The 21,392-nt window shown below is 41.5% G+C and overlaps 1 protein-coding gene and 1 pseudogene across 1 annotated transcript; both read right to left on the bottom strand.

Annotated features, from left to right (window-relative positions):
- On the bottom strand, nucleotides 1-5,824 carry LOC119734633 (dipeptidyl peptidase 2-like). The gene is made up of 9 exons (XM_038208179.1): nucleotides 5,508-5,824; nucleotides 4,772-4,911; nucleotides 4,221-4,384; nucleotides 3,279-3,414; nucleotides 2,910-3,003; nucleotides 1,719-1,885; nucleotides 1,174-1,234; nucleotides 738-847; nucleotides 1-153 (listed from the first exon to the last, which is right to left on the bottom strand). Exons 1-9 carry the CDS (start codon nucleotides 5,674-5,676, stop codon nucleotides 52-54), a joined length of 1,143 nt encoding a protein of 380 aa, XP_038064107.1. The 5' UTR covers nucleotides 5,677-5,824; the 3' UTR covers nucleotides 1-51.
- Nucleotides 5,825-7,247: 1,423 nt separating this feature from the next.
- Nucleotides 7,248-12,564, bottom strand: LOC119734587 (annotated as a pseudogene).
- Nucleotides 12,565-21,392: the final 8,828 nt, after the last annotated feature.

The following is a 21,392-nucleotide window of genomic DNA, read 5'->3' as shown; positions in this document are numbered from 1 at the left end:
CAAACATCTGAACATTAAGCCAGGTGGGTTTGGGCACAACGTTCCATTTCTTCAGACAATAGTCCTCTCTCGCATTTTTTCCGTGAAAGGCAAACTTGGAAACATGTCCGTTACGCCATTGGTGCCTGCCGGGCGGGTTACCTCTGTACAAACCTTGGGAAAAAGGGGAGAAAACCAAGAAGAAATTGGCATTATCTTCAAATTTGATTTGGACCCTAAACGAAACAAATTCCTAAACGCTTATAGATCTAATTTTAAGTTTTGTTTAATGCTGTGCTTCTTGGGTGTGGCACCCAGAAAAATAAAATATATAAATTCAATTCGAAAATATTTTGTTACATTGATACTTTAGTTAAGACGATTCTAATGAGTGATCACACAAAACAAATCGGTCAACGTCTGATTACAATTTTAAAAACATCTTTCCAATTTGTGAGTTCACTTAATCCGTTAATTTTTAGGTCTATTAAGTAAATAACAGTAAACTATAAATTACCCTAAAAAAAAATACATGGTATGAATTAACTCACCTTACTCAATCTGCGTTCGATAGAAAAACATTGAAAACAACTCTTTTTGGAAGACAGAATAATGGACAAAGTGCATTTGTATTTCTTACTTTGTTTTTCGTAAACTTCGTAGCCTTCTTCCATTTACAATTATCATGGATATTGCTATGTCAATCTGTACCTAGTATAGCAATGCCAACAACGCATCCTACGGGCGACATTAAGTACCTGGTAATCCCAACCTTGGGAACCGCACCCCGTGGCGTCCGAACACTCCATCAACTCCCCGTATATATCGATGCACTTCAGCGAGCCGTGCGTACCATTGTAGAAAAGAACTGGCATTGATGATAAAAGTGATCAGTGATCAATTATTATTGGATATGCAGAGTGGGGGGGGGGGGTCAAAATGCAATTATCAATCAATTTAGGGCCCGTTTTGTTTTTCGTATTTCGTGATTTGAAATTGTGTTTCTAAATCTTGATTAACCATGTCCCAGGTGATGGTAGCATAAATTAATGTGCCCCATGAAATAGTAAAAAAAAACTAAAAAAAAAAGGAAACAGAGAAGATATCCGTAGTTTAAAAATCACAAACTTATACAGCCATAGACCAGCCATAACAACAATCTTCATTCATAATAATGCCGTAAACGGAGCTTACTTGATCCATCAGCAAGCCCTTGCAGGGGGTCACTGGAATTTGTAATCATTGCACATGATACCTGCAGCGTAAGAAAATTAGGCAACATGTATAATTATGAATGGAAAAAGGAATATTTGCCAGGTTTGGTGTGACACCCATGCAGTTTAGAGCAGTATAGCGCTACCAAGCTGTTATATACAAATTTGCAAGGGGGCACTAATTAGCGTGCCTCATTTTCAGAAGATGGCTTTTTATGAGTTTGTAACAATGTTAAGTAGGGGTCACAAGAGGTACAGGTGGGGTAAAGGCCTTGGGGCGTGCCCCAAAGCTTCTTAGTTTACGCCAATTCTTCAAGCCAATTCAAACGAGGCACTTTTCATAGGCAATTCCGCGGAGGTAAAACCAAAATGCTCTGCAAGTTGAGGGACGCCAGGGACACCAAAGTACAGTTTTCCATCAGTTCGTGAAAATTCCCCTGAATAATTTTCCCGACGTTTTCTTCGCTGGGACTGCCTTGAACAATTGGCCTGCAGTCTGATGTGACACGGCCATTAAGGTCTTACGTTGACAGGCCAGGCGGGCAGATTTCCCTCGAAGGCGGCAGGGTAGGGATAGTTGACTGTGGTCAGCGTGGCAAGTGAGTTACGGATCCATAGCAGCAGATGGTGCACTTGGCTCTGGGTTTGCAGCGGATTGCACAGCCGGAAGGCATTGCTGATCTGATCCAAACCTGCATAAAATAAGTGTCTTTGTCATAATTACGCTCTATGGCCGGGTCAGATTTGATTCGGAATCCGGGTAATTCCATTTGACCTCAAAAAATTTAGGTTCAAAATGGCACTTTTCTGTGTAAAAAAAACACTCTGTGGATAATTTTTTGGGTCATTTGATCCAGAACGTCGGCCAAAAGTTAAAACAGAAAAGGGTAATTTTGACCCTTAAGACTATCAGGATCACATAGACCTCGGATTCCGAGTCAATTACCGGACAGTTTTTGGAGTGTTTTTGTTCTGAACACCGGTGGATTTAGGAGAAGGGTGGGGGCATTGGGCCGCTGAAACACTCCATCACACGAGCGTCGGACCCCCACCCCAACGTAAAATTGGCTCAGGGGACGACACTCTCTCATATAATAAAGTTCTTAAAAAGTACCGACGTCGGTACTGAATGCGCTCAATGCTCTCGGACCTGACGGTCCAAAGGAGGACCGTCCCTGAAATAATTATGTCTAGATCCGCCAGTGAGTCCAAATTATTGAAACTTTTTCACTGAAACTAGCCAGCTAATCTAACAATGCCAATGTAGATATGTAGAATCCCTCTTAAGATCTTATCTTTTTATGGTGTCATTTTGTTTGGCCAGAACGTTCCTTTTTCGTAACGTGGAAGGGGTGGCCAACCGGAAAATGAAAGAATACATTTACGGAAAAAAGAATAATTAACAAGATATACAAGTACCTGTCTTTGTTCTTCAAACAAATCAAACGTCTCGGGTCCTCATTTCAAGAAGATCTCATTTCCAGGTTATCTGACCATTTTTGGTTGCTTTAAATTTCAACTCTCGACTCAAATTACATCTGGCATAACGTCACTTGAAATATAACAACACGGGAGTGCATAATGTGCATTGATAGGCTTCAAATCTACTGCAGATTTTGGATTTGCTTGTAGAAATGCCACACAGACACAGATGCTGATGTGGAAAACAAATATTAACTGATTCAAGAAATTAATAGATGTCGGGTAGTAACAGACCTGCTCGACCCTGCATGGCTAGCTCAGAAATCTTGGCGAATCCTTGCTTTATCGTCGGGACGCATCTCGGTGAAGCCTCTACTGAGTTGAAGATCTGTAAATGTAAAGCGATGTTTCTTTAATGAAACCAATAGGAGATACTGGTTCGACAATCATGGAAAAGGGTGAAGGAAATGGGAAACTTATCGGGACTCGGGCAGAATCTATTAATCACTGGAAAACAATCTCACACAAATTTATCATTCAATTTATGAAAACAGAGTGTAATGGATGCTTAATCTCAAAGTTATTCATGCTTTAAATTTCCTCTCTCTTAATCTGCACATTGCGAATGTTTAATTGGCTTCTGAGGCAACGTCGTTCACTTACTTTGGTCACATCTTCGAAGTAGTAAGTCTGTGATCCGATGCCGGCGGCAGAGATTATCGGTCCACCCGACGATATTGCTCCTACTACCACGTTGGGATACTTAAATCGGAGGTAAGCACTCAGCATGCCACCATAGCTGTTGAAGAAATAGTTGCACTAATATATATTTTTTTTCCATAAAGGGTGTTTTGGGTGCTAACCTATAATGAACACCTAGACAGGCATGGATAGTAACGTTGGCCTCAGAGCATACGGAATTATATACAATGTCATTAGAATATTAAGCCGTTATGGTAACGCAACTGAAAAAAAAAATCGTTTTCGTCGTTCTTTGGGCGATTGACTTGCTGCCTACACATGCATCATAGTCATGAAAGTACTTGAAACAAGCAGCGCCCGACTAACGCCAGGCGTCAATAATAGGCAATCCTCATACAGCTGCTCCCATTCCAGATCAAAGTCTCAAGTGACGTCAGTGAGACAGGTAACCATTTTAATTACAGTGCGTTCGTCAGCAAAGGCCGGTTTGTTTACAAACAAAAACACTTTTGATGCGAAGAAAACATAGTTCTAGCGCAGTTCGTTTGAAATCTTCAGACAATATTCAATTTGTATTAACATGTGAAGAATTCATGAATAACTTTGGTTTTAGGACTCAGGCCTATATACCACTTTCCTTAAAGGACATAGTCCCTGGTATGGTCACATTTGACCCGGATTCTGGGGTCCTTTTAGCCTGACGTATCTCAGGGTCAAAAGTGACACCTTTCCGGGTCAATATGACACTTGTCTGACTCAGGTTACGGGTCATTTTGACCCGGAATCTTTGGCAACAGTTTAAGTTTAACCAGAAAAGTATTAATTTTGACCCTGAAATGTGTCTTGACATAAAAATTCCCGCAATGTAATCCGGGTCAACCTGACCAGGGACCGGTGCTATACCTTCCTCCAAATGCAACGACGGGAGCGTTGTCTGCCTTGAGCTGTTTCTTGACGCCTTGGATGAGCGTGGCGTAATCGGCAAGGACCTGCTCGATGGCCAGTAGACCCACGTTCCCTGCCGTGTAGGACTGGTTACCGAAGGGAAGCGATTCCCCGTAGTAACGCTGTGTGAGGGGAAACACACAAAGATTCTGTATATCAATCATACACAAGTCAATTATAACTATTTATAAAATCGTACTCAGGTCACAAGTTATGCTAGGTTCACACATTCCCGAATTTTAAGCAGAATCGCCACGAATAGAAATATTGAGTAAATCGGAGATGGTTCATGGCTGCCTCGGGATGATTCTGTTAGTTCGGTGAAAGATCGTTCAAGATCGGGAAGCACCCCAACAAATTTGAACATGTTCAAAAAATGTCGGGTGATTGGGGAACCAATTTCAATTCTTGGTTTATTCTTGTTGTAATCATAACTAAGTCGGGAATTTGTGTGAACCTAGCATAATTACTGAGGATAAACCTGGTCAGGCTGTAGCACTTTCACTTACGTGCTCGGCGAAAATGACCAGCGCGCCAAACTGGGGCGCTATGTCATAGAGAAACCCGGTGTTTTGCAGGAACAGTGTGATGTCAGCCTCGTTACCCGTGTAAACGAAAATTGGGTATGAGCCACCTTTCCAGTAGTCCTCTGCACAGACATTTTGTAATGGAACAAAACCAAAACTATGGTCAACAAAAATATTAGAGGACATAGTACCAGTGGCGTTACAGTGGGTAGCGCCCCCACTCGGGACCTGTCCCCCTCCCTCGGACTTTGGATAAAGGGGAAACAATTGTTTGAAAGCACGACCGATCCCATCGAGTGCTCCAGAAAAAAAGGAGGCCCAAAATATCCTCTGCATATAATTGGAGCCTAGCTGGAAAGTACTGATCATAATTTGATGAAGACAATTGAGTTATAATGGAAACTCTAACCAATTAAGCCTCACTATAATAGGCCTTGGTCTACAGACCAGACCGGTATAGTTTTGACTTGAACCTTCAAACTTGACCATCGGAGTTACTTCAGTTTGGGTATAACTTTCAAAAGGAAACCGGTTTTCTACTGCTTTTGGCAGTCTGGAAACTATTATAACTAGGCCTATCCCAAACAATCGCTTACACGAACCACCATATAATTACTCTCACACCAACACAGAGTAATGCATTTTTGAATGCACACAGTTGTACTTATGCTACGGTTGAATGCTAAGGCAATAAAAGGGTTGTTAGTCCTACACTCACCTGTGATCAAATATCGTTGTTTGAAAGTCTGGTTGCCGTGGCTTTTGAAGTTGAAATGGTCGATGGTCTGATCGAAGTACATGGTTTTGTACGGGTAATCGGCCATAGCAAACGGCAGGCTGTACAGCGCTAGCAGAACAGGGATCGTGGCCTGAAATAAGCGAGCCATCCCGTTAGGTATAATGGAGTTCGGTTTTGAGATGTATTTTGTGGAAATTACATGAATAGAAGTTTGAGGCGGGAAGGGCAGGTGTATATACTTTGAAGTGATTGTGCACTTACGGGCTGCTATGCTGGGTGGGAGGGTTAGCAGTCGATTGGCATGGATCGCGTGATCTTTTTATAGCGATTACAGTTTTAGACTCTGCCCGTCACATGTTTTCCCATCCAGTTGGAACGGTGCAAAAACCACAAAAGTTCGCAATTGATAGTGTCACTGTCAGCGTAAAGAGAAACTAACAGAGTTCAGACATGCTGTTGTAATCGTGCTTTATCTAGGCCGCGCAGATAAGTTTGAAGTGTTTTTTTTTTTGGCTGGTCCCAGGCCCCAGCCTGTATATAGCAGTGCATAGGCGTTTTTCCATTCAAGTGCCCTTTTTTCGCATGTTTCAACCCCCCCCCCCCCCAATAAGTTTTAAGAAGTTTTTTTAGCAAGTGCCCTTACTAAACAGGTGCCCTTTTTTTACAACAAAAAATGAGTGCCTTTTTTTTTTTAACTAGCGGCTATAACGAGTGCCATTTTTTTTCGAATTTCGCGCGTGTGCCTCCCTGAAAAAACAATATTGTCTGATATATTATCGTCCGTTTTGAACAGTGCCCTCATTGAAAGATGGTACCAGCCCCCCCCCCCCCCCCCCCATAACCCCCCCCCCCCCCGACGTATTTACGACCCTTTAAGTACTCTTTTATCTGACCAATATTGACTGATTGCATGTCACGTGTGAATTAAACTTGCTTAAGTCTCACCTTGCTCCATAAGTTCCAATAAGGTTATCCCTTAACACCAATGAAAGTGCTAAATCCAGCCATTTGTTTACTAGGCAATTCTGAAAGGATTGAATGTAATTTGAGCGCATTGTGACTAGCTTTACTATAATTGCGTTGTCTTGTTTTATTAGCATCTGAGTGAGTTCTTACAAGCATTAATACAAACAAACACTAGTGGCAGATTCAGCCTCAGAAAGAAGTGGGCGGGGCTTACTTCGCTTATGAAGGGGTGCCGGTGCCGTTCCAGGCACAACTATCTACTCAAGCTAAATCTGCCATTCCAATCTTACGTGGTGATTTCAATCTGGATATTGAATTTACATGCAAAACATTTATAAAAGAAAAAGAACGCAAATCAAAAAAGAACCATAGAAATATTTACTGGTAGTATACACCGCAAATTAATCATTAGCTCTACTAGTGATACCCACTACTTGTAAACCAAAACTGCATTCACAGCAATCAGATCTCTAGGTCTACTCATAAACACACACGCTGTGGCATCTGGGTATAAAAATATGTCGATTATTTTGTTTTAACGATAGCATTAAACTACGAAACTTTTATCGAGGAACTACTATCAACTGGTCTTGATTAGTCTAGTTAGATCGCGTGACCGTTTTAAACTATTTTTTTTTACAGCGATTACAATTTTAGACTGTATGTCACGTCGGTTTCCATCGAAGAAAATCTAAACAGGGTTCAGATATACGTTGATGTCATCGAACACACAGAAATGTTTGAGGCTTTTCGGCTACTCCCAGACGGGGCCAGCCCTACTACTTTTTACACCTGACCGACTGACTCACTGACTGACTGACTGACTGGATGTCACCTTTGAATCTGACTTACCTAAGTTTTAACATTCCCCGATGTTCGAAATTTGAGATTATCCCAAATTGTACGCCGACACGGCTATATCCTGTGTATTGTGTACTTGGCCACTTAAAGGCTCAATAGCCATTTTGAATTGGCCGAATTTAATTATGCGCGCTCTTGAACCAACTTTACTGTAATTGCATTGTCTTGTTTTATTGGCATCTGAGCGAGGTTAATTGTACAAGCTAGGTTTAACAGTCAAACAAACAGTGATAGATTAAGTCTGAAGTAAAAAATGGCATTGCTTAATTCGCTAATGGTGGGGTGCTTGTGCTGTTCCAGGACAGTTAATCCACAGACGCTAAATCTGTTAGTCCAATTTCTTACGTGGTGAATTAAAATCTGTAATTTTGTTTTTAGCCCTATCAATGGAAGTTGATTTTACATGCAAAACATTAATTACATAAACATTAAACAATACTGTCAAAATGCACACAAAGGAATGGCATTTACATAATGTAAAGACAGGATATGATTCCAACAATATTTACAACTATTTTTGGCCTACACCGCAAATAAATCATACACTCCATATCAATACCCACCACTTCAAAACAAAAGTTATGTTCACAGCAATCAAACCATTAAGTTTACTAAGAAATATACACAATTGGCTTCTGGGTATGAAGATACGTTGATATTTTTTTTGGCTGGTTGTATGTTTGTTTATTTTGGTGGTTTTTTTTTTTTACATTATCACATTAAATTACAAAACTTGTAAAAGGAAATTATGAACTAGTGTCTTCCGCTAATTATGGCCCTGTAACAATTTACAGCAATGACACCAGGTAACCTAGCTTCGAGAAAAGCTTGTACCCTGTCTGTCCGTCATCGTGAGTAACATTGTTCCCCATTGAGGCATTACTACCAACTGTTCTGAGGTCTAGTATTCAAAGTTAACTGTCATTATGGTTGAGTCCTGTTCGTCGATGTCATCGTAAAGATGGTTATTCACTAGCCCACGACGACGAGGTCGACAACACCAGCCCCACGCCCCAGCGATGCACGATCCTAAGCGACACAAGCATCCATGACGCCATATAGCCTTCACGCCGGTCCAGATTAAGCTAGCTATAGCGATGAAAGCAGAGAGAAAGAAATAAGTTTTTCTTGTAACTTGTTGCCCGAAGGTTCTTTTTTATATTATGTTCTGATTTTAAAAGCTACAAGGTCTCAGGACCAAAATCCGTATTACTCAGAATCATATCGTCATCTGCAAGATTTAAACAGATCGTTGGGATGCAACAGGTAGATGGAAAGAGATTCTTACCAATGACAAAAACGATGATACTGAGGTTCATCAGCACAAGAACAACAGAGAGAACCTCCTTTCTGTTCTGGCTGGATTGAGCATCCTCGCTCGGCAACAGAAGCAGCGACGCAGCCAACAGGTTAAGGAAGATGGTACCAAGCGAGCATATCTGCAGACGATGCTCGACAGCATCCTTCATGGGTTTGACGTAAGCGTGCAGGAGCAGAAATCCCACCGATATGACTATGGTGGCGAACATGGTGAAGTGATCGTCGGGCCCGTATAACAGCACAAACAGCGTCTGGACGATCTTGCGGGCTAGCTCGAGAATCTCCCAGTACCAGAACTTTGGCTTGTAATTCTCGCACAGGAAACTCTCCCAATTGAATTCAGCCTGGCTTGGCGGTTCCGTGTGTAGGAGTTCATCATCTGTCTCATCAGGCAACTCGTTTCTGTAAGTGGCGACACGAGCGGCATCCAAACGACATTGACTAGCAACATCGAGCAAAGGCTGATCCTCACTTTCCCGTCTACCACCGACAGCCCGGTCTTCTTCCGTTTTCTGACGTTCCACCACAAGAGGAGAAACAACACCAAGGGAAACCCAAACACGTAGAAGAGGAAGACCTCAGCTGCGTAGTTGAACTGAACATGCTGCTGCGTTTGGCAATCGATCGAGTAATCGGCTCGAAGTCTGGTCACATTGAGGGTGTCTTTTTCGTCCATGTAGAAGAGGTGACACCCAGAGGGCAATAATGTGAGGATAACACTTGACAGGCTTGGGTAGGAAATAAAGAGCAGTATCACCACAAACAAGTAACATCTCTGCTTGGTCTGCGACATGAGAGCTTTTCGTTCCGCACGCGGTGTTTTCTTTGCTTTCAGGAAACATTTCTTGGAGCTGTTAAAAACACCAGGCAGCAAGCAGAACCAACGCCACAAAACTAATGCCGGCCAAGAACTCAATGTAAATATTAGGATACGTGAAGTTTGGGACATAGCATCTAGGACTGATAAACAACCGCATGATGTTCACCTCCAACAGTCTAAAGACTGAGCCAACGCTTGTTAATATATTCGGCCATGCAATTTCATTTAGCGCTGAGAATATCTCCCCCATGACCTGGTAGAAACCCAGTACGATCTTCCCTCGAGCAAGCAGCAGGCTGACGGCAGACCGACCGTTTCTTCGGACCTTGTGCACCTGCCAAACTATGATGATGACAATCAGGGCAAGGGCCACGCATACAGCAATGACTTCAAGCAGGAACCACCACCATTCGGGACACTCGAAGCAGTGATCGAACCAAGGGTAATAGTACGGACTGCATTGGGAGCAAAGCCAACCCGTGTAGCCTTCCTCGCATGTTGCATTGATACCACCCAGCACAGCATTCACGCATGACTCACTGCGAGGACATTATGCACTTTGGGTAACACACCCCCAAAACTCTTGCTTGTGTTGTCATATCTGGAATCTTCAGTGCGCACATTTTGGACGAATCGCTCGTAGGATAGGTAGTTGTCATCCGATAAACCCCAGTCCCAGGTCCACCAAAAGCCAGACAGGAGGTGTTGGTACTCCTCTGAGCAGTTGACTCCTTCAGTTGGACACGGATTGCATTTACCGAACCGGTCAGTACGGTAGTAGCCGTCAAGACACGGACAGGCACGGAAGCCAGCGTGAAGGCTCTTCTCGGTACCTATAGGACAAACCGTGCAATTCGCAGGACTGGTACCAGGGTGCGCCTCAGGCGTTACGTAGGTGCCATTGTTGCATCTCTGACAGTTGATACCTTGAGAACGGTCAGCCACTTGCCCCGTCTTGATTTGGTAAAAGCCCCCTGTATTGCCAGGAGAAAACAAAAATTCGAGACAAAATTGTTTTTACGACATGTCAAAGACATATTTTCTGCTGTACTCAATGTATACCAACTTTAAAAAGGGGCAAACGGACAGATTTCCGCCGAATTTTATCTCCCAGTGTGCATTTCAATCGATCTTTTCCCGTTTGTTTTCCCTTTTATCTCATGGCTTAAGAGAAACACGTGAGCATCAGATACTTTGCAGTATCCTTCATACAATGTAATAATGGAAGCTTTGAATGGGCAGTTTTACCTGGCGGGCATGCAATACATTTGTTGTCAAGCTGATTGGATCCGAACGTGCCTTGTGGGCAGGGCATACAATACCAATCGTAGGTCTTGGTCATGTCACACCAAAATCCCGAAACTTGTAATATGCCGGCCAGACCTTGCGTCAACATTTATTGGCTGGGCGAATCCGTCACCAACTAATTCGCTGAGAAAGCAACGAAACAGATATGACAGAGTCAGTTAGCATCATCGTCAGTGTTTGAGTGAGCAATCTTGCTTCACTTTAGTGAGTAGATCTGCTGCTTAAGGCACGGGGCAGTCATGCTTCGATGGCATGGAGTGAGACGTGTCAACCTATAATTATGGAATCCAAGTGGTGTGGTCTATTGTATATTATACAACACCTGAATAAATCCCCGTCATCTGATTGGTGGATCGTTGATCACATGTCATTGAATTATTCGTACCAACGCACGGCGCGCGCGTGGTGCGCAGCGCACAGTGCAATGGAAGTTCTATTGCACTGTGAATAGAACTTCCATTGCACTGTGTCACTGCTGCTGGTGGTTGTCATGGTTGTGCTGTTTTAAATCGAGATAATTTGAAAATGATTGTTCTCAACCTGTTGAACAGTTTGCATTAATATAAATATGATGAACTTGTCGAACTTTTAAACAGTTTTTAAGCTGAATAAATTGGCTATGAGAAGTCAACCAATCAGATGACAAGGATTTATTCAGGTGTTATATAAAACAAATAATGAATGTTTTACGTTCGTGGAATGGAAAGAAGAATTTCATTCGGTGACAGATGAAATGTTCCATTCCACTCGGCTCCGCCTCGTGGAATGGAACATTTCATCTGTCTCCTCATGAAATTATTCTTACTATTGCACTCACAAACATTCATTATTTGTATAGCCACACACGCCTCTATAACCAGGGCAGTCCTACGTCATGAGACGCCCTGGCAAACCGAGCGTCCGAATCTGTACTATTCAGACGCTCGTCGTTTAACCACCACTGAGAGGTTTCCCCAGGGTAAATAAGAAATAAATAAATAAATAAATAATAACCAATCAGATTGCGTAGACTTCGTGACGTTTTCCTACGCACATAATATTCAGGTATCTGGAATGAAAGGGTTAACTTCGATGGCCAATGTACTTTGTGCACAAACAGTAGATGGGGCTTTTGGCAATTTCCAGTGGACTGACACCCGCGACCGCCTACAACTGATCTCCATACAGAGACTGGACAGCGTATGCTCATAAGCCGTACTTTTACTTATTTTCGCATTTTGACCAGTTCGCACCGGTCTTCCAAAAATGGACGCCGAAATACGAATATTGATCTCTAATGGAGATCAATGTACAGTGGGTATAAAAAACGCAACAGACAGATCGCTTTTAATTTTGTGAAGATTGTGTAACTTACACCAGTGTGCCTAGTAGCATTTTAAAGCCACAAATCTTCTGTTTTCAATGGTATATCATTTTTCACATGAGTTCATGGTTGACTGAATAACCATTGTTTTCACACAATGGGCCAAATTCGGCTCGGGACCAAGTTTGAGACACTGCAGTAACACAGTTGTTATTTAGCCGAAATTAATTAGTGAAGATGCTCGTCAGTGTAAACAGACAGAGACGTGTTGCATGATGAGATAAAAGACCATCTTTAATCTGTTTTGTCTTAACTGGTAGGTACATTCTTGCAATAGCACTGCATGCACTGATAACTGCAGTGTCTAAAACTTGGTCCCAAGCGCATTAAAGGTGCATTTTTCGAAGCCCTATATTTATAGAAGTACAGGTGTGATTTTGTTGATACCTGGTATCCATAGTCAACGACGTGACAAACTGTAGATGAAAATATATGTGAGGTCATAATGACGTCATCGGGTGTCATGTTACATCGAATTAATGGTGCATCATTATGAAGCCCTAATAGGCCTATTTGTTGAAACTTTGTATGCACATAGACAGTTTTGTGTTATAGATGATAATTTATGTGACATCGTGATGACGTCGTCACGTGTCAAATTACATTGCGTTTGTTACCCATACGTTTTTCGAAACCCTATATCTACAGAACTACATGTTCATTTGGATTGATACTTGGTATGGACATAGAAAGGGATGTGTTCAATTGTGTTGTAGATGAAACTTTTCGTGACAAAGTAAAATTCACAAGCAAAAGTGAAACAGACTACAAACCTTAATACTGACAAACACAAGTACAAATATTTATACAAATAAAAATATTTACTCTGCCTTACATCATCATATCGATACTCACATTTTAAGGTCAGTTCTGTTTGTGGCTGGTGCGAACTCCAAAATATTGTCGATTGCTCGAAGAAGAAAAAACAGGAGTACGATCTGTGATACTTTTTACAATAGCTGGTATCCTTGTGTCCAATGTAATAATTGACGGTCGAAAAACTCAAAATGTCCGCCAATTTCGTTTGTTTTTGTTTGTTCTGAGGATCCGAAAGCTGAATTTTATTTCCACCTGCAGTTCCTACCGCCTTTTGGGAGTTCTGTGCTGTGAAGCGAAGCGAAGTCAGGCCTGGTTAGCAGGGCGTAGCCAGGAATTTTTCAGTGGGGGGGGGGGGGGGGGGGGGGGGGGCGCTGGGGGGGGGGGCTGGAACATTTCATGGGGGGGGCGTCATGTAGATCAATGATATTTTTTTTAGGAACTCAAAATCTCAGTGGGGCGACTGGGGGGGCGACAAGGTTTCATGGGGGGGCTGTCGCCCCCCCCCACGCCCCCCGTGGCTACGCCACTGCTGGTTAGCTTAGGTCAGGTCAGGCAAGGTCAGGCAAGGTCAGGTCAGGTTACGTAAGCTCAGGTCAGGTCAGGTCAAGTCAGGTCAGGTCAGGACAGGTCAGGTCAAGTGAAGTCAGGTCAGGTCAGGTCAGGTCAGGTCAGGTCAGGCAAGGTCAGGTCAGGTTAAGTAAGCTCAGGTCAGGTCAGGTCACGTCAGGTCAGGTCAGGTCAAGCAAGGTCAGGTCAAGTTAAGTAAGGTTAGGCTAGGTCAGGTCAGGTCAGGTCAGGTCAGGTCTAATCATGTCAGGTCATATCAGATTAGGTGGACCAACAAAATATGTTCACATCCCCTATTTTGAAAGGCATGGAATAAAAACAAATTTTCCATGGATCACTCGTGTCGTTTTTTTTCGCAGTTCTGTTCTGAAAAATTGTAGTTAGGCCTAACATCCATTCATGAAGACCCGTTCAAATCTCAGTATTATAAAACAATGACCTCAAATGACCTTTGACATCGAATTTTGAAGACTGAGACATCATGACCCCACGGAAGGATCTTCCATGCTGCATTTAAACAATGACCTGTAATGACCCCTACATGACCTTTGACCTCAACATTATGAAGAACAATGAGAGAATTTGAGAGGCCGTTGTGTTTTCTGCCACCAAGCGCCTCGAAAGTCTTCCATTGTGTCTCGCACCCAAGGGTCACTGCATCTAACTTTCATCAAAATCTATCAAAGCATGTACAATGTTACAAACTTTCCCCAAAAAAATCTTAACCTAGACTTCTGTGAATTACATCATTATTGACCTCTGTGATCTTTGACCTGAAATTATCTTCCTAATTTTGAAACCTGCCAATTCTTCATCTTGCTAGGGAGTCTACAGTTCTACGAATTCATACTTAAGTTATTTAGGACGGAGTCAGATTTTCGAAGATCGCCTTTTCCTGAGCAGTAAATTAACTTACACGTAGCAGTAGATACCGAGATCTTGCCAGACAGCATTGGAAATTCTCCGCAAGCGACTGCCGTACATTGATCTGAAACACCAAAGTAATTCTTCAATTTAATGCCTTTCTAATAAGGGATTATTCTCATAAATATTTATCTGCCCAATTGACACTGTAAGGTTGGAAGGCTGGAGCAGTAATACTCACACATGTCGGAGAGTGTGGTTCATGGTCGCAAATGGCCGCTCCCCTATCGACGAAAGTTCGGTCTGGAATATGTACCTAATAGTCAAATAATCAAGATATTTTTAAAAAATGAACCTGTGTAGGATGCAAAAGCACAGGTGTTAAATGTGAACTTTTTGTTTATGTTTGTTAATGTGTATCGTCTTTTGTAGATTATTTCAAAGCTTTGCTTTTTACAACACTAATCTACAAATAACGGATTTTGAGTTAAGACACAGATATATACTCACAGATTTGTCATTTGGTCTCGTAAAACAGCCAGTCCACTAATTCAGTGATTGGGTTGTCAAATATCATCCTAAATAGACAATATTGGAATTCGAATGCTCAAATACTTGTCAAGTTGAAGTTTAAAGGTTTCAAGCTTAACTTTCAAACAGTGTGATAATGATAAAGCCAATGGATGCCTACTCAAAAGGAGCTACATAACGAAATACTAAACACCTGCCAGTTCCGGTCGCGATTCGTTTTCTGTAGTAGGATGAAGCCATTCATTATGAAGCCCGGGAAGGGACAGGGTGGATTTTTTTTTTGTAATTTGCTAACTCGTTCCCACGAATTACTAATTCGTTCGCACGAATTGCTAACTCGTTCGCACGAATTGCTATTTCGTTCGCACGAATTGTTAATTCGTTCCCACGAATTGCTAGTTCGTTCGCACGATTTCCTAATTCGTGGGAACGCGTTAGTAATTCGTGGGAAACGAATTAGCAATTCGTGGGAACGAAATAGCAATGCGTGCGAACGAGTTAGCAATTCGTGCGCACGAATTAGCAATTCGCGCGAATGAATTAGTAATTCGTGGGAACGAATAAGCAAATTACAAAAAAAATTCCACCCGGGCTTCATAATTCATTGAATAATTCAGTAGTTTCCAAATGTTGATTCATTAAAAAAAGGAACAATGACGAAAAAACGTTTAGGCTACATCACCTAGTATTTCAAGAGGCAGGTTTCGTCAAATACCACAGTAGCCTAATGGATAGTAAGATTAATGGTTTGAAAGATCGCTGGTTAGAATCTTTGGAAGGGAAAGAGTCCAAGGTTTGAATCTCTGGAAAGGAAAGAGTCCAACAACGAGAGTGTACGTATCTTGCAATTATTCCCTTGAAACTACCAACCTCGTCCCCAGGGGTTACTTTGTTTTAAAGCTCGTTTCCTACAGTAACCCCTGGATGGTAATCTTTCTTCCTTATGTATCAGCCATAGCAAGTAGTTTGGATTGGGGTGCGTTTTGGCGGTCATAACCAAGAATTGGTTCGATGGTTTCTTGTCTGTGAATTTCTTCGGCAATTTTAATTGGGTTAGAATTACACATGATCATATAGTACTCAAATCCCCAAAACAATTAACCAAAGAGAAACCACCGAACCGATTTTTGGTTATGACCGCCAAAACGCACCCCTGATATCGTTAATGGTGTTTTTATTTTCAACGTGTATTACGTATTTTAATATTCGCTGTGAATTATGACGTTCACTCTACCTCACAAACAATCCTCCGTCTTAGAAGTAGGTTGAGATGGGTTGGAACGAAAATTCAATGACATGAGACCAACGACCTACCAATCAGAAGACGGGGATTTATTCAGGTGTTGTATAAAAAAACAATAGCCACATGGACAGCCTTGGCTGGTTTGCGTAATGACAAGCGTGATGAGCAAGCTGTAGCAGCGGGCCAGTGGTGACGTCACGGCATAAAGTATAACTAGTTTGGAATAAACTTAAAGGACGAACTCTACTCACAGTTCTTTAAGCGAGCGAAGCCCCGCAAACACCTTATCATGCAGGACACTGATTTGGTTCCGCTGTAAGTAGAGATATTGGAGACCAGTCTGCGACCGGAGAAGTCCAGTTGGAATATAAGTCAGTCGATTGGACAACAAATCCCGACAAGCAAACATAAATAACTGAATTGGAAACTGTCGTCAGCATTACAAACTGATCCCTAATCGAAATAGTAATTTTTATTTTTTTTTTCAAAATTGTACACAGGCAAATAATTTAAAAACAACACATTATACGTTATACTACATAATTCGTTACAAGTTTTCCAACGCCGTTCACTAGCATTGCAGACAAATTCGTCAGATAGAAACAATACTTTTTGCGATATCAAGGAATGTTTGCATCGTCGTAATTTACGATAAAACGTAATGGCAGGAAATCTAGAAAGCATACCACACCAGAGTCTTAGTAAATAATTCTGACGCGCTCTTACACTTACAGAAGTTGTATTGTAATGTTGTGAAACGCATCCTCTGGCAGACCTTCAGAAACGATTTGGTTCGTTGAAAGTTCACTGAAATCGAAGATCAAAGATTGCAATTTGATAAATATTATTGTTTGCAAGTTTATTTCTTCGTGTTTCGGTGTTGATTGTTTTGTGTTGACATATTTGAGTCTGTTTTATGGATCCCAGTGGAAGTAAGCCTAAATAATTGGCATTTTGGGGTTATCCGACACGAAATCAACTAGTCCTTGTTTCTTTATCTTGTACTGAAGTATGTTGATTTCATTTGAATAAAATAAACCTCTTTTTGAAAAAAAATAAGCACTGAAGTGCACTTACAACATTCCAATTTCTGTCGAATTTTCAAACATGTTGCTGGTGAGAAAAGTCAGCTCGTTGTTATTCAATGATCTGCAAAAAAAAAACGTGAGTTTGAAAACGTTTCTCATTTTCGATAATATCAGATGAATGGATGGCCTCCAGGGAGGGAGGGAACACATTCCGTGCGCGCTGGAAGACCCTCAATAAGTCCCGCTGAAATATGACCTGACACTTTGCAGGGTCAAACTGACACTTTTCCGGCTCAAAATGACATTTTTTGTCAATATTCCGGGTCACAACAATATTTAAAATTATGTTAGTAATGTAGTGGACACAAGGGCGCCCTCACTTGACGGGATTGTTTCGCGCACTTTAGAATCGCAAGCACATTTTCCATGTACCTTTTCGCAACTCCCAGGTCTCACTTTCATCAGTCTTGTCTTGTATTTGAGTTGGGCAGTTTGGAGAAAGACCTACTGTACCCGAGTATGTTTTGTATTATCTTTGAATACCCTGGAGTGGGGTGTCTTTTCAAGAGGTGTCTTATTGGAGTCTTGACCGCCAGACCAGGTATCAGATCGCTACCCCCTGTTGCTGTACACACATCGACAATCCAGGAGCTACGCAAGTAGTGACCATCACAGTAATAAAATGTGAAAAAATACCAATAGCATCTTTCATAACCAAAGACTAATTGTAATATTTGTTTTCCAAAAATACCGTCCATTTATATACAAAACAGTCAATGGTCCACGCCACTAAACGCTCTAATAAAGATTCATTTCTTTACTACTGCGGCCAGTGCGGGTGTAATAAAATGTGCACTTTTGAGCAAATCCGTTGTTTGAAATTTGTCATTCATCTGTGAATATGAAATTTACTAATATGTATGACTAACTTACATGTTCTGAAATTCGTTAACTCCATGAAACGCACCTGGATAGATCCGCCGTAGTTTGTTGTTCTCGAAAGAACTGAAACATTTTGAAGAAAATTAATAGAAAAAAAATGAAATTGCTGCAAACTTTCTACAGGCCTATATTAAATCGAACAGCGCATGCAGTCTACTGAAGGTCATAACAACGTAATTTATCTTACGTTGATAGACATATTAGCCTTTTTTAAGTATAGGCCTATGCATGTCAGACACAATATGATGGCGCTATACATCCGTGTGGTTGCAAAGGCCGATTTCTAAAGGTTACGTAACACTTTATATTGAATGAAACAACATGCCATAGACATGTTCACGTTGGCGGGCGAAATCTTTGCAAATTAATATCTCCCGTTTGAAAGACCGTATCTAATTCATGCAACTTTCAGGGTTTGTTTCCCTTATAATGATCCAACCATGTACTAAAAATCGTTTTGATATGTTCAGTACTTTATAGTTTAAATTCGAAAAGTAGGCCTGGCTACGTGCATTTTTTGTAACACTGGTGTTTGCAATATCTGTCAATCGTTTCAAGCATCACGAATATTAATAAGGTTCCTATCCATTATGGTGTGCAGTAAAACTTTGCAGAATAGCCTCCTTCACGAGTTATTACTTAATAAATATCACCCTTTTTGCCAGCTTCCATTGGCCGATACCGAAACCCTAGTGAAGTCACGCCGAGTGACGCTAATATATATAATAATATGCGCTACGTCATTGTTGCCCCAAACTTGGCCAAGCATGCAAGCCAACCTGAAAATCATTCACGTGAGTTTGGTAGGAAAAAAATCCTTGTCAAAATTTTCCTTGGAGATAATTCAAGGTGTAACACAAGCGTTTGCAACAACAGCTTAAGCTAAAATTCGGAATATACTTTAATGATATAAATGTTCAACAACTCGTGAAATAACAACTTGAGTAGACTCCTAGAAATTGAGGTAGATACATAGATTTGGGTAAGTTTTCGAAAGATTTTTTCCCGACTTTGAGGTCAGCATTACCAGTAACCAGTATTGACGTTTTGGCATCGATGACGGCGATTTTTTCACTGACATCAAGTATAGAATTTATTCTTCCGTTATAATTTAACATTTCAATCATACTGAGCATATTTTCTGAGAAACACAACGTTCAAAAGGCCATTTTTTGGGGGGTGCATGAATTTCACTGCTCTGTTATAGCGTCTAAGTACGTAATCGGATTAACTTTGTTTAACAACGGGGACGCTTAGGCCTTCGCAACCACACAGCTGTATAGTGCCCTCCCATTGTTTCCACATATGTCTCAATAATAATTATTAAGGCTAATGGTCTGCCATTAATTAACCGCTTTATTTGCAAATTGTTTTTAAACAAGAGGCTAGGAATAATCAAATACCTCCTCCACATGGGTTACGAAGCTCAACCTCACCAGTGCATTTCTATAGAAAGGGCAGCTTAATATTTTAATCCATTAATGCACCATTATGCTTCTGCAAAACATCGCCAGTTTCATACCCTACTTACAGAGATTCTATGCTTCTGTGAGAAATAGCCTCTACTGTTGGATCCTGAAACACACCAGGTAGAATTTCTTCCAACTTGCACGCCTGTAGATATCTGCATAATTAAACAAATATTATGTCAGATTCATAATTAAGTTCAGTATTATGATTCGGAGTTCTTTTTATGACACGTCACCCTATTATTCCATCCAAAGTCTCTGGAGCAATGCTTACAAAAGATAAAGCTGAGGGATTCTCCCAAAGGTATGTGGCCGTAACACCTTGAACTCACCGCGATCCAGCCATCTGTTTGAACGAAATTAAAAACGAAAGAAGATGAATCAAATGTAATTCAGTAACGAGCTGTTATACATGAGTCGCCATCTTGAATCGAAAGCGAGGCAATTTTAGCTGAAGATACTGCTACGTGAATTATTATATTATTTGTTTCCGTAACAAGAATGGACATTAACTGAAAATAAATGCGGATTTCGTGAACACGACTTATGGTTGCATTGCAGCCATCGCTGAGGATGCGAGCATTAAAGAATTGTATTAAGCCAATTTAAGCCTCCAAGATAGTTGCAGATTGTAAAGCAGCCTCCAAGATGGTTGCAGATTGCAAAGGAGCCTCCAAGATGGTTGCAGATTGTAAAGGAGCCTCCAAGATGGTTGCAGATTGTAAAGGAGCCTCCAAGATGGTTGCAGATTGTATTGGAGCCTCCAAGATGGTTGCAGATTGCAAAGGAGCCTCCAAGATGGTTGCAGATTGTAAAGGAGCCTCCAAGATGGTTGCAGATTGCAAAGGAGCCTCCAAGATGGTTGCAGATTGCAAAGGAGCCTCCAAGATGGTTGCAGATTGCAAAGGAGCCTCCAAGATGGTTGCAGATTGTAAAGGAGCCTCCAAGATGGTTGCAGATTGTAAAGGACCCTCCAAGATGGTTGCAGATTGGAAAGGAGCCTCCAAGATGGTTGCAGATTGCAAAGGAGCCTCCAAGATGGTTGCAGATTGTACAGGACCCTCCAAGATGGTTGCAGATTGGAAAGGAGCCTCCAAGATGGTTGCAGATTGCAAAGGAGCCTCCAAGATGGTTGCAGATTGGAAAGGAGCCTCCAAGATGGTTGCAGATTGGAAAGGAGCCTCCAAGATGGTTGCAGATTGGAAAGGAGCCTCCAAGATGGTTGCAGATTGTAAAGGAGCCTCCAAGATGGTTGCAGATTGTAAAGGAGCCTCTTGTATAACATACAAGACAGTAGCTAGTATACACAACCAATGAAGTTGGCCTGTTCACTGGCGTATATTTGTGCCGAAGACTTGTATTAAAACAATCACAACATGGTTGCAGATTGAAAAGAACAATGTTCTTTTCACCGACCATAACAAGACAGTATAGCACACACTTTGATAGAGCTGTTTTTTTTCTTTCTTACCCCCTAATACCTCCCCCCCCCCCCCCCCTTGATCCGCGCCTAAAGTACTACAGATATCCGCTAAGGCGACGATAAACAACGTACGATCATGTGCATGTACACAACTACACACGAGATTTCGGTGTTGATAGATTTTAAAGTAGCGCGATAGTACAGCCATGCGTGATCCTGATGCTTCGTGACATCCGTCCAATCACGTACTTCGCTATGCTCCTATAGCGAATATGTGGTACGGAAAAAAGTCGCATCCATAGATCCATCTACGAAATTAATGCCGTGTCGTCGATACCTC

Source organism: Patiria miniata, unplaced genomic scaffold, assembly GCF_015706575.1.
Source record: "Patiria miniata isolate m_02_andy unplaced genomic scaffold, ASM1570657v1 HiC_scaffold_27, whole genome shotgun sequence".
NCBI lineage: Eukaryota > Metazoa > Echinodermata > Asteroidea > Valvatida > Asterinidae > Patiria > Patiria miniata.
The sequence above is the reverse complement of the archived record's forward strand: the minus strand, read 5'-3'. Positions and strand labels throughout refer to the sequence as shown.

Bases quoted from the DNA above. Each gene is read 5' to 3' on its own strand.
- LOC119734633 (XM_038208179.1), bottom strand. From the start codon at position 5,676: ATGGCTCGCTTATTTCAGGCCACGATCCCTGTTCTGCTAGCGCTGTAC. The intron at 3,004-3,278 runs GTAAGTGAACGA...TTACATTTACAG, and splicing joins ACTTCGAAGATGTGACCAAA to ATCTTCAACTCAGTAGAGGC. The intron at 154-737 runs GTACTTAATGTC...CTTTTTCCCAAG, and splicing joins CCCAAGGTTGGGATTACCAG to GTTTGTACAGAGGTAACCCG.